This window comes from Balaenoptera physalus, assembly GCF_965194825.1.
Source record: "Balaenoptera physalus genome assembly, chromosome: 21".
Taxonomy (NCBI): Eukaryota; Metazoa; Chordata; class Mammalia; order Artiodactyla; family Balaenopteridae; genus Balaenoptera; species Balaenoptera physalus.
The window spans coordinates 35,355,992-35,370,144 of NC_138902.1; the positions used below are offsets into that span (position 1 = coordinate 35,355,992).

Below are 14,153 nucleotides of genomic sequence, written 5' to 3' on the forward strand. Positions count from 1 at the left end.
GAGTTGGTAATTTCATTATTTTTTCATTCAGAGGTACTGTATTTATAATGTTAGAACATTAGGTTTATGGTAACTTTTCTATTTCATATGCTTTCTTCATAAACAAAGTACTTGATCTATTTAACTTAATATTGTAAAAATTTCAGAGTCATCATAAAAATTAGACAGCCAAACAGAAGCTTTAAAGAAGTGATTTCTGCTCAGACTAGGGATAGTCACTGAAACCAGATCTGATCTTCATGCACCAGTAAAGGACCCTACTTAATTTTTTCCTAAGACTACTCCTGCACTATGTCTTTGCTTACACTACTGCTTCTATCTGGGATGGTCTCTATCTCTGAGTAGCAAAATAGTACGTGTTCTTCAAGGCCAACTACAAAAATAAAGTCAGTTTTCTGAAATACAAAATCAATATATGATTATTATAAAAGTTAAACAATAGAAAATATCTAGGGTGAAATAAAGTACTTTTTTCCCCTCTAATCCAGCAATTTGATGGAACCACTGTAAAACTAAGCACTGCTCTAGCCATAAAGATTTCCCAAGCAAACACCATCTTCTGTATTTGTAATTCATCAAAACGCTCTTTGTGCCTGATTTTGCATAATAAGTATTCATGTTTATTATTCTGTTACCCTTGTAGTTTCCTTGAGGGCAAGACCTATTCATTTATTTTGTTACCTTACTGGCATATGATATATTCCTGAAATACTAAGTAGAATGAGATTAACATAATAGATTCCCAATAAAAATTTGTTGAACAAATTAATGAATTCTCAAATACATTCATTTAATATTTCATGCACCATTATACACATGAAAAATTAGATCGCTTCCAAGAAAAGTGATTAACCTACCATCACACCTTGGAAAAGGGTAGTTCCAGTTTCTGTTGATCCCATGCTGACAGGTGAGGACTGGGTGGCCGATTAAAATGTACCCAGGATAACACTCAAAAGATACCGACTGCCCCACACTGTAGTCCGAGTTGATCATATACCCATTCTGAAAAGGCGGCGGGTCTGGGCAGTTCTGTAATCCATAGGCTGGAACAGACAGACAGAGCCCAGCTCAGGAATAGCAAGTGCAATTAGTCTGGAATTAGAGGAGGGATATGATGGCGTGCAGCTTCTTAGGGTGAACTTTTTAGATATGAGTTTTAAACAAGGTCTTGACTAAGTTGCCCATTACCATCCTAAGTTAAAACAGTAATTATTAGTAGTAGCAGAATTATAACAATTTGCATTTAATGAACACTTACTGTATGCTTTAGAAGTTACATAGCACATACCAAAAATAAATTTGACAATGCTTACCTTGGAAAAAAAATGTATGTGGGGAATTTAATAAAAACAAGAAATACAGATGATAATAAAAAATGCCTATAGAGAACGTCAGGTGAACACGGACCTAAACGGTTTTCTTCTAATTTAAAAGAAAATTATCCTAGCACTCCTTTCTAAGTGTTTCTAATTAGGAAACAGGTTGTTGTTTTGTTGAGTTCAGTTAATGTTCAGTGCAAATAAAATAAAGAAATCCATTTCGTTTTCTTAATTTTCTCCTTAAAAAGAAGTGTAGAATCATTACGCTAGCCATTACTATCTATCAGTACAATCTCTTTATAATACATTGTTTATTGTGGTTTATCACTAAGTCTTTTGTGTTCCCTAAAATAAACTGTAGGTAGGTTGATGGATAATAAATGTTTGCAGACTGTGTAATTCAAAAATGTACACATAAATCAGTGAGAGTTAACAAATCCATAATTAGGTGTAATCTCCTGATACTGAAAGCAGCTCTTCTGCCCCTTGCCTGCTTGCTCATTTCTGTTCCCCTCTAACCTGATTATAGGAATGAGATCACTAGGCAACTGAACGTAACTCCTGACTCATGCTCTCATGAATGCACACCATGCCTTGCCTAACCTGTTGATTCTTCTCCTAGATTAAAACAGGTAAGAATGAGGAATTAAGCAGTTAAAGAATGACTAGCTCTCCACCCCCCAAGAGCCCCCTTGGCAATCCTGCAGGCAGGTCATGCAGACGAGATAACATCTGAAGGGAGAGTCAGCCGGTCTGTGCGTAATGGAGAGTGATGCAGAACCCAACCTCCTGCCCGATGACTCACTGAGATTCTCACCCCACCCCCCACCCTCCCCCCCGCCGCCCTTTTCCCTTTAAAAACTGTTATGACTGAGCAGAATCTTGGGGGCTGGTCTTGGGACACGAGGCCACCTTCTCCCCAGATTGCCGGCTTTTCTGATTAAAGCACCTTTCCTTTCTACTGACACTTGCCTCTCGATTATTGGCCTTTGAGTGGCGAGCAGCCAAACCTGAGTTTGGTAATAATATCGACTCTTAAAGCTAAATCAGCCGCCTTCTCAACATCTTCTTACCTGCTCTGGTGGGAGGGTCATGCATACTCCAGAGCAGTGGAATCTCACCAGGTCATCATCTAGTGTTTATTTATTTTTTAATTTATTTTATTTTTGTTTTGAATTTTATTTTTTTATACAGCAGGTTCTCATTAGTCATCAATCTCATACACATCAGTGTATACATGTCAATCCCAATCGCCCAATTCATCACACCACCACCACCCCCGCCCCCGCTTTCCCCCCTTGGTGTCCACACGTCTGCCCTCCACATCTGTGTCTCAATCTCTGCCCTGCAAACCGGTTCATCTGTACCAGTTTTCTAGGTTCCACATATATGCATTAATATACGGTATTTGCTTTTCTCTTTCTGACTTACTTCACTCTGTATGACAGTCTCTAGATCCATCCACGTCTCAACAAATGACCCAATTTCGTTCCTTTTTATGGCTGAGTAATATTCCATTGTATATACGTACCACATCTTCTTTATCCATTCGTCTGTCGATGGGCATTTAGGTTGCTCCCATGACCTGGCTATTGTAAATAGTGCTGCAATGAACATTGGGGTGCATGTGTCTTTTTGAATTATGGTTTTCTCTGGGTATATGCCCAGTAGTGGGATTGCTGGATCATATGGTAATTCTATTTTTAGTTTTTTAAGGATCACCTAGTGTTTAGACTATGCTCTTATACATAAAGGGGCTGGCAGCTCACTACTGACACAGTAACAAAGCCACTCTATGAAGAACCAACACAGGAGGAACTGCAGTTCAGCTTCTCCCTGTGATGCATTCCTGCTGCAAACAGACCCGTGCACGATCCCGGCACCATTGTTCTCACAGTCAACTGAAAATGGAATAATAATGTAAAGGATGCAAGTGACTGCCATGGAGGTCCTTCACGTGGGGAATAAAGTAAAATAAACATTTTCATTTTATATATAATTAGTTTAACCAGGTGATCACCATTGGTGATTTTAAATAAATCCTGAAAAATTATATGGTCCGTGATTTGTGCCAGGCATTTCCCAGAGTTTTAGACTTACTGTTTCTGTACTTAGAACCTGGAATAAAGAGGGGGTGAAAGAGGATGTTGGTAATAAGATGAAAGGGACAACATCGTAGCCGGTGCGATAGCTGATGTACATGTGAACATGTGTGAAATGGAGCAATATTTAAGCAGATTGTTAAGACCGGAATACACAGAGTACATGGCTTGGAAACTCTCAGGTTAGACTTCACGGGCAGGTAAGGGTTAGACTATGAACTGGCCTCTTTTCATGGTACAAGGATTGGAGAGTTCCATAAAGATACTCCGGGGCCACATGGAAAGATACCAATCAGGTCGTATTACAAGTGCACTTGCAATGTGAGAGATCAGCGTAGTTGCTGTCTGGCGTTTGGGGTTTGTCTTAATTAACATTTGCCAAATGTTAAACATTTGCTATAGAGTATTACTATTAATAGCTTTTTCTTAACGAATAAACTACTGAAATGGCATTTTTCTCTTTAAAATAACAATATGCAATGCCAATGAGTCAACTGGGTAAATCATTTATGGCAATGTGATTTGCCATAAAACTTTGGGAAAGCAATTTGAACAGAGCCATAAAGAATCAGTTTTTTAAACATTTAACCTAGTAATACTATTTACAGAAATCTCTATGAAAATAATTTCAAAGAAAAAGCCAAATCTTTAAATATGTTCATTGCATCATTACTTACATTATAGTAATCTAAATGTCTAAACAAATAAATTATGATATTTTGACTCATAAATACTGAAGAGGTAAGATGTTGTAATGTCATATCTTCCAATAGCCACAGAAATACACATACATACATATAGATATATGCAGTCGTATATGTATATATATATTTATTCATTTATATTTTCAATAAAGATACTGCACAGTTCACAACAAGATACTATGGTTAAACCCTGACTATAGTTAGCAGGTTAAAAAATCCTTAATTTCAGTATCTTATATTTGCAATTGTCTACGTCTCTGGACAAGAGTCAGATAAGCAGTTGAAGAGTGATTGGGAGCAAGAAAGCAGAAAGCAGAAGATGCAGCGGTGGCCAAGGTCTGGGAGCATCTTGACGTAGTTCCTTGCATTGGCTCCTCCAGGGTCCAGAACCAAGTAGAAGCTGGAGGTAGAAGAGCCCTCTGGGTGGGAGTGGGGAGCCTCTCTCTAAGGGAGGCCCTGGACCCTCCATGCTGACTCATACCCACACACACACCCATGCACACGCACACACACACGCACACACACACACACACACACACACCCACACACACACCCACACCTCTCTCCTCCTTCCCCGTAATGTGCCTCTCTCCCTGGCCCACTGGTCAATCACACAGCAAGGTTGCCTGCCTCTCCCGAGGACCACCCCACTCAGAAGACCATGAAGCAGCCTGTTCCGGAAAGCCAGGCCTGGCAAATACCCACAGTGCATCGTTTCCCTCCTCGCAATATTGCTGTTTGAGTTAAAGTTACCTTATAGACCTATGCTCAGAAAAAGTACAGAGACTCCCATGCTGCACTTCAACTATTAGCCAGTTTCCTCCTTTATTATAGTCTTTTTGACTGAAATCAGTCGCTTGTTCTCATTCTTGTTTTGCTTGAAATACAATAAGTTCTGTTGGAGAAATGAGTCCTCTAATACATCAAATACAGCTGCTAATGATAAAACTTAAAAAGTAAAAACTATCAAAAATGGATTGCCAGTTTCCATGGGACAAAAATCGAATAAAACCATGTTCAACGTCACCCTACCCTCCCTGAAAGATTCTGTTCATGCTCTAGCGGTGCCCTTAGGGTATCAATACAAGAACCAATTATCACAGTGCATCATGAAGGAGGTAACGGTGACAGAGATTCCTGATGAACGGTCCCATGAAACAGCATTTAGCACAGACTCCCACACACATGCTCCACACGTTCATCACACACACTAATAATATGTCACACAATGCATTTCCCTACATGTGTTATGTGGTTTGTGGCATAATTTAAGACCGGCATTCAAGGTCTCTTTAGGGATTTATAAAGCCAGCCTATTTCTACCCGTCGTCTAAACTCTGTGAAAGAGATTGAGATAGAAATTTCAGGGTTGCCTTTCTAAGTCCAACAGCTCTATGTTACCCTTGATTAAAAGAAAAAGTGTTTTTTCTTTCTTTTCTTAATGGCACTAACACAGCTGTCCTGTATAGGAATTAAAGGACAAAAAAGAGAGAGAGAATGCCAGCCCAGGTAGGCAGGACTATAGTTTTTATTACCTATTCATTTATTGAGTAAGATAAAAAATCACATATTGAGTGTCTACTATGTTATAAATACTAGTTACAAATGGAAACTAGACAGAAATGGGTCCTGTTCTCATGAAACTTACATTCTATTTAGGGAAACAGACAGAAATAAATCAATACGTTGGTAATTATGTAAAACAATTGTAAGTTGTGTAAACTATTATTAAAGAAATAAGGACTAAAATAAAGGGAAAAAACCCCCCAGGATGAAGGTAAGTGAGGGTGATCAAAAACTGCTTCCTTGAACAATTAACACTGAAATTGAGATCTGAGTGGGGAGAAGATGCAAGTCAGGCAATGCCCAAGAAAGGGAGACTCTTCCGCAGAGGGAACAGGAGGGACTCAAGGACAGAAGGAAGTCAGTTCTCTGAGATAAGGTGGAGAGTTCCAGGAGAGGAGCTCCGGAGGCCGTCCTCCCAGAGCCCCTGCCCCTGTTCATGGTCTACAGCTCTTACAAGGGGAGAACCTAGTAATGAAATGCGCCAAGCCACAGGAGAGGCATTAGAACATGTTTACAAATGGACAGCGACATGTTTTTAAAAGCCAGGACCCATTCTTTATCACATAAATCGTATCTGCCAGGCAAAAGACATAATACAAACCCCACATTGCAGAGTTTTCTTAAGAATTTACAATCCCAATTAAACTTGTTTTCAATTGTGAATTATACACTAAGTATAAATAAATATCAGTGACACTATATTTAGGTCTTTGTTCTAAATCTCTTATTTAATGGAGTCCTTCACTATTTAAATATCAATGTCAATATTCCCAAATTTTCAACTAAGTCATAAGTCACATTCTCTTTTTATAAAAAATGTCTTTCCCAAAGTTTGACTCATGGTCATACTTACACAGTGATACATGCATTGACCTACAGGACTATTAGGTGTCTGAATTAAAGTAACTAAAAAGAAGTAATAAAAATAATTCTTTAGTATGCGAAAAATAGATGAATTTTGGAAGGATTCCCATTGTGTGCTGTTTAGCGCAGGTGCAGTAGATTTTGTATTACCTGCATTGTCTATTTCCATGTACCTCTGAATATCTGTGATGTGTCCATATACCTGGTATCAGAGGTGGGAGTTTAATTAATGTGGCCTCTGGGCTTGAGAGTGAAGAAGCACTCAACCAAGTGTCAGAACCCTCATCTAAGCACAGTTTTGTTGTTCTGTACTCATCACTCATGGTCATTAATTCCCATAAACTTGCTTTAATAATATAACACATTTTAATTTGAGAAAAAAAAAACAAGAGAGAAAAAGAAAAGACCACTTCACTGGAATTTGATAAGGAAGACACTTCTAGCATAAAGAGAAGTAAAAATCACCATTTTCAGACAAATTCTGTTTCTACTGAAGGACATCAAGTCCTTCATATATTTCATATATTTTCATATATTTCCATATTTGACAACTCCTAAAGACTTTTTGAGGTGTTATCCAGTTGTTCTACAAGATGTGTTGTCAGATCTATCATTGAAAAGTTGAATTAGAAAGAGAATCATCAACCAACAGAGAAATAGGTTTCTGAAGCACGTACAAGAGCCTGGAGGTCGTTTATGTAAAATAGTAGAGGCCCTGGGATGTGCTGGAAGGGAGCCCAGGGACTTGAGCTGGACCTGGGTCTCCTATCTAATGGATCTGGGATGCTGACCAAACCACTTCCTCTCCAGAGGCTCATTTCTTCATTTATGAAAGGAGACCGAAGATACCTATCTTATTCACAAGAATTAAGAGATAATAAACGCAATGAACATGGTTTGTATATATCAGTTCAGCAAGGCTAAGTCTTGACTGTAAGAAATGTCTGGTTTCTATGATGAAATTCCCTCACTCCAGGCAGAGCTCTTGAGCCAGTTATCAGATGGGGGCAGACCAGGGGGAAGAAGCAACTTCTAATACGGGGATTGTGTGAAATACTTTAAGAAAACAGCCTCCTTACAGGAAGGAGAGACTGCAGTCTGCATCAAGGTCTACGCTGAATATGACCTCCAAGCCCTTTTCAAGTCCTCGGCTTCCTCTCAATGAAAAGATTAATCTGGTCACAGAAGTGGCTAAGGCTCATGTTGTAGTCAACTTAATTTCTCAAAGGCACACATACATAAGCTCACCAGTTTCCCAAAGTGGCTGTTATCATGACTAGGATAACATATCACCTCCCTTTATAACGAGGAGATAATCCTAGTTCTCATTTTTAAGATAGATTGCCCACCTAAATGTTCTGTGTTCCTTATGTGAACACCTTGATCCCAGGACCTACTGATGACATCCACCTACATTACTGTTAAGGCTGCAGCCAATCCCATGCCTTTCCCACTGCCCAAAGGCTCCCCTGCAGGACGGTTCACCAAATTGCTTATTCACAGTTGCAACTACAATTGTGTCTTGTGCTTCGACCAACCAAGGATTAAGTGCCCAGGAATCCTTTTACACAATAGCCTTTACGTGGTGGAAAAACTTTTATTTCGACGCAAAGGAATTGTTCGACTCACTAAGACTACAGACTCACACATCAGACTCAGAATCCCTTCACTGCATCAGGAGCTTGGGGAGGACTGATGAAGAAGCACACGGCACATCTCAACTGGGATGTGGACACCTGAAGGCGCCGTCACCTAGGAGACACATCTACTGACATACCCATCCAGGTGTGCCTCTGGTTCAGAGGAATAGCTCTCTTAAGGCAGAAAGTGGTTGAGATTGTTACTTTTACTTTCAGCAAACTCATAAAAGGAAAAGCAAATCCACACGACCTGCAGGGAGGAAATCGGACAACTTTTAAGATTTGGACCCTAGTCTCTAAGAGTTTGGTCCATAAACCACCACTGTAGGCACTTTTCCATCTTGAAAAAGGACACCCTGGAGGGGGTGAGAATTGATACAACTATGTATTACCCACTGTTTTAAGCATTTTTATGTGAAATAGGCTTCTTTATAAAGAGCCTCATGTTGAGAGCCTGATTCACTCATGCAGATGGTGGAAAAGGACAGAGGAAGCTCCCTGCCTTTATTCCTCAATGACTCAGAATATCACGTTAGAAGGAAAAAGAGCGACAGTCTTAGAGGCGTGTCAATTTCATGTATAAATTATGGTCGTATCTGTAAGGAACAGTGAGTGTGCTTACACAATCAGTGAGAATGAATTCTTCAGTTGCTCATTGCACATAAAGGCAGTTTAATTGCTTTTCCTCCTAAAGGGGAAAAAATTGGTATCCGCAAACTATAGCCTATTTTCTCATAGATTCAATTCACTAAAAATGCAATGGTTTTGTGATTGTATGCATGAATAAGCAGATTTAACATATCCTATTATGTTGGCTTTTTTTTTTTTTCCAAGGTGCACAGCACATATAGCAAAAGGAAAAAGATGTTTTTACCACCTATGGTTGAAGCACTTAAAATTATCTTTAAGTTTTTGGCATTCAACAATCATGCTTTATAGTGTAAGAAAGATAAAGAAAGTAAGAGAGAGAAAGACAGGTAAGGGAGGGAGGAGGAGAGGAGGAAGGAAGGAAAGAAGGAAGGAAGGAAGGATGGAAGGAAGAGAGGAAAACAGGGAAAGAAGGAAAGAAGGAAGATAAATATTCAGCTTCGCCAAATGTCAAGTCACAAAAAACAAAAGGAAAAGAAAGTCACTAAAAATCTTAATATGGCAACATTTCACGAATATTATGAAAAGAAAATCTCAGTACCAGTAAGCCCATACCTATGCTACAAGAATAAGATAACACACAGAATTTTCTCTTTCTTAGGAGAATCCTTTGTTTGGATCTGGGAAAATAAAGATTATTCACATATATCAATCTCAAATGATATTTGTATCAAGTGTTTAAATTATAGGCGCTTGATCTGATGGCCAATGGAATCATGTAGTCATCTTTCTGATATCTATTACATTTTCTGACTGATATCTAATTACTTGATAAATACCTTCGTCCTATCTCCCATCTCCCAGTTTGACTTAGAAGTAGGGTACACGGACTCAATTTTATTTCACACAGTTCACCTTTCATTTCTCAAGTTCCGTGTAAGTCATTTAACTTCAAGACAGCTACATCTACTAGTAGCATTTTTGACCTTTATATGGTCATAAATAAATGAGAAGGCTTAGGAATACGGGGTACAACACAGACATCATTGAGAAGGACAAGAATTATCTGCATGATTTATGCATCTTCTTATGAGTTATTAATCATAAGCTTAACTTATAAATCTCAGGTGGAACCTAGGAATTTTGATGTGACACACACACATCAGTTGTGTCACTTTGCCAACTTATAAATTTTATAAAATGACAAACTATCTAATTAAGTTTCATCCCTGTCAGGTAAGATACTCTGCAAGAAATCAGAATGCCTCATATTCGTGTTCTCCTTCTTTTTTACTTAATTTATTTTTATATCTCTCAATTATAGCAAATTAACTGCCTACATAAAAAATATATTACTTAGGGATTTTTCTTCTTAAAAATGTGGATACTTAAATGTAGAGTCAGGTGTCAAGTAAATAAAACATTTGCTCAACCAACCAGATGTCTGGCCTAGATGCGGACTCACAAATTCGAATGCCTACAGGCCAGGCAGACAGCGTGGGATCACAGCTTGCAGGCAACTACAGGAGATTTCTGAAGTCAGTGCCTCTACACCCTGGAAGGGCCGTCACTCTGACACTTCAAGGGGAGGCTCCCACCTGTCAATGTGGCCAAAAGTCATTCCTGACATTGCAACAGGAAAAGGGAAAGTGGATCTATGGGTCTTTCACCAATTATGTGAAACCTAATTCTAAATATTGACAATTTAAAAAATATTAGTATTTTGCTAACCAATCACAGCAGCTTTATGATCTCTAGTCTAAATGATTCCTACACAGACTTTTTGTGGTGCTGTTGTTCCCTTCCTTCCTTCCTCTTTTTTTTTTTAACATTCTTTTTGGAGTGAACTAACTGGTAGCTTTTGGAGCTATGTAGACATGGCCTTAGTAACCCTATCTGGAAAATATCGAGAAAGAAAACAAAAAACACTTTTCTGAACTGTGGCGGTTTAAAGCTACATAAGATAAAATCTAGTTTCAAAACTACATGGCAAACAGTATTAGCATGGGAATCTGTATTTGACTTGTCAATAAAGAAAGAAAAGTTAAATTTTTCAATATACTATTAAGAATATTCAAAATGGGGGAGACTTCTCAAAAGTTCTTAGGGTCAACTGAGATATACCACTTAACTGGCAGCTTATGATGTAGGAAAAATAATTATGCTATACTTTTCTGATTGACTCAAATACTAAGATCGTGTCAAACAGTGAAGACTACCATGTAATAACCAAGTTTAAAATGATGATCACGAACGAAATGCTCATATTTTAACAGAATACACTTCAATAGGAATAGGGAGGGGGGAGACACAAGATGTACAGAAACATGAAAGAGGAGCATGGGGTTCACAATAATGCCATTCAAATTCTAAGTTGAGCTAAGAGCCAGATGAAGGTGACACAATGAAAGAAAGCTGTGTTGAAGCTGAGACCTGCATCTCTCCTGGGCCCTTCTCGTTGGGTTTGTTGCTTTCTCTCCTCTCCTCCCTCCCCCTCCAACAATCCATCCTCTGCATTGCAGGGACTTACCTTTTGCTAACATCCTTCAATGACTTTACATTGCACCTGGAAAAGACTATGAGTGTGTTACCACCCAACTCCCAAACAGTCTCCGTCCTGTAAACCTCTCAGACCCTGTTCCTCTCAGCACTCCAGCTCTGTCCTCTCTGTTCTTTGAGAGGTGGGAGCTCCTCTCTCCACCCGGACACACTTCCCTGCTCTTTACGCCCCCGGCTCCTTCCTGTTCTTCAAGTTTCAGCCTCAGGGAGAGGCTCCGCCACCCACCACCTCACCCTCATTATTTCCTCTGCAGTAGGTACTAAGCACACTGCCTCAGCCTGGGCACATGGTCCCCATCCATGCCTGGAACTTTAAAATTGCCTCTTAAACGTGTCTTTTTACCTCCAGTCTCCTTCTTTTTGCCAAACCCACTTCTTGCCTGCTTAACAGTCCACACTGTACGTGGAGACTAAGCTTTTAAAAAATGAAAATATGATTAATGCAATTTTCACTGCTATATACTGAGTGTTTGTGTCCCCAGATTTGTATGTTGAATCCTAACTCCCAATGTGATGGTTTTGGAAGTGGTGCCTTTGGGAGGTGATAGGTCATGAGGGTGCAGCCCCATAAATGGGGTTAGTGCCCTTATAACGCAGGCCCCACAGAGCTCCCTCACCCTTTCTGCCAAGTGATGACAGAGTGAGAAGACACTGTCTAGGAACCAGGAAGCGTGTCTTTGCCAGCACCTTGATCTTGGATTCACAGCCTCCAGAACTGTGAGCAACACGTATCTGCTGTTTAAAAGCCACTCAGGCTATGGTACTCTGTTAAAGCAGCCTGAATGGACTAAGACAGCCACTTTTAAACCTTCAACAGCTTATTACCCACCAGCTTTCCTAAGAGTTTTAATATGAACTCCTTTAGCATTCTGGTGAAGTCCACTAACCTCAAACTAATATTTTAAATGCATAAACAAGTACATCAGATTACAAAGGAAAAATCGGAAAGAAAAATTTGATGAAAGCCAGACTTGTGGTATAGTACTAGATGTGCTGTTATTTCACTAAATGGCAGGTGGCAAGTCTAATAACTAATGTCACTTCACAATATTGTATAGTAGTATTTTGAGATATCTGCAATGATTGTAATAAAACATGGAATTATCTGTGATTTGGTGACAAAGCACAGGTAACGCTAATACTACATTCGCATCATTGGAGGTTAAGAGGAAAATATTAAAATTGTATTTTTACATTTATATAGAGATATTATGTATATTAATATTATATATAAATTATAATATCTGTATCTCATGGGGTAGATATTTACCATTCAAGTCATGGATCCCTTGAATTCTAGAACCATGGGCCTAGAGAATAAAATTCAACTTCTCAACGTGGGATGCAAATTATTTCACAATTGAATGTCACACCACATGGGCTCATCTACAAACGCGCCCTTCGCCTCTGACCTGGCCAGGCTTCATCCAGACTCTGCTGCTGTTCTCTCTTTTCTTAGAGCGTTTATTTTAGAAAACTTGTCACTGTGTATTTTCCCTCTGTCCCTTCGAGATGTATGTAAATCTTCGTAAAAGACTCTTGTCAGTTTTAGAGCCCAGGTGTGTTTTTCTCAAGGACCTGGGGACCGTCCCTCTGAAGTGTGACATCAGGGGTGATAAGTGCCCCCACTCTGCAGTTGCCCTGGAGGACAGGAGCTGAGCTTCAGTGGCTCCAAGCCGTGTAACTACATCTTGCCTGGCAGCTGACTGAAGGGTTATGGGATTCAGGCAAACCTAGAGGGCCAAGGCCCCACACCCCAGCTCTTAAAAAGTCTCCAGCCCTTAGCTTGTATTCATTTTAAAACCTACATTTGGAATAAACACCTTAAGGAACATTTATATATATAAACAACACCCTTCGGAAGGACAGACTGTAACCCTGCATAAAGTCAGACTCAGGTGCAAAGAAATCCAGTCTTCAATCTCACCATCTCTGCAAACTCCTTGTGCCTCTTCTCAGGAATTCAGGCCCAAAGCACCTTTTGCCCTTAATGTTCTGATGGTGCAGCCGTGTGCCAGGATCTACTCTGGCCAGGCCTGAGTGGTCAAGAGACAGGCACTACAAATTGTTGATATTTGTGATTTCACACATATGACAGGGATACTAGCATAATTTAATTTGAGATTTGAGTGTTGTTTCTTCTTATTATTATTTTTTTTGATGGTCGCCTAATCACGTGAAAGGTGCATCTGTAAACTTACAAACTGGATTTTAAATCACCACTGGCAACTCTGATGGATGGAAACTAAGAGGGAGAGGTCCAGAGAAGAACACTGCTATGATCCTCACAAAAGCTTCTTTTTTAATTTAAAGAAAGATGAATCTATATCTAGACAGATGAAGGGGACCAGAATTTGCCACTCCAAAATATGTCTTTGGCATGAGGATTATTTCGAGCTGGTTATTATTATTTTTTTAAGTTATTTTTTGGCTGCGTTGGGTCTTGGTTGCTGCACGGGCTTTCTCTAGCTGCATTGAGCGGAGGCTACTCTTCGTTAAGGTGCGTGTGCTTCTCATTGTGGTGGCTTCTCTTGTTGCAGAGCATGGGCTCTAGGCGCACTGGCTCCAGTAGTTGTGGCACGCGGGCTCAGTAGTTGTGGCTCGTGGGCTGTAGAGTGCAGGGTCAGTAGTTGTGGCACACAGGCTTAGTTGCTCCGCGGCATGTGGGATCTTCCCGAACCAGGGATGGAACCCGTGTGCCCTGCATTGGCAGGCGGATTCTTAACCACTGTACCACCAGGGAAGTCTCTGGTTATTTTTAAGAAACTGCAGAAATGGGGGAATCTCTGAAAACAGAGTAGAGGTAAC

At 39.8% G+C, this 14,153-nt stretch overlaps 1 protein-coding gene across 1 annotated transcript in view; it reads right to left on the reverse strand.

The window, feature by feature from the left end:
• CSMD1 (CUB and Sushi multiple domains 1) overlaps positions 1 to 14,153 on the reverse strand; it is a gene marked incomplete at its 5' end in the record, with an annotated part of 1,822,885 nt that overhangs the window by 134,964 nt on the left and 1,673,768 nt on the right. The window contains one exon of the mRNA XM_082444064.1: positions 858 to 1,046. Coding sequence (XP_082300190.1) covers positions 858 to 1,046 — 189 coding nt within the window. The remainder of the gene's footprint in view (positions 1 to 857; positions 1,047 to 14,153) is intronic.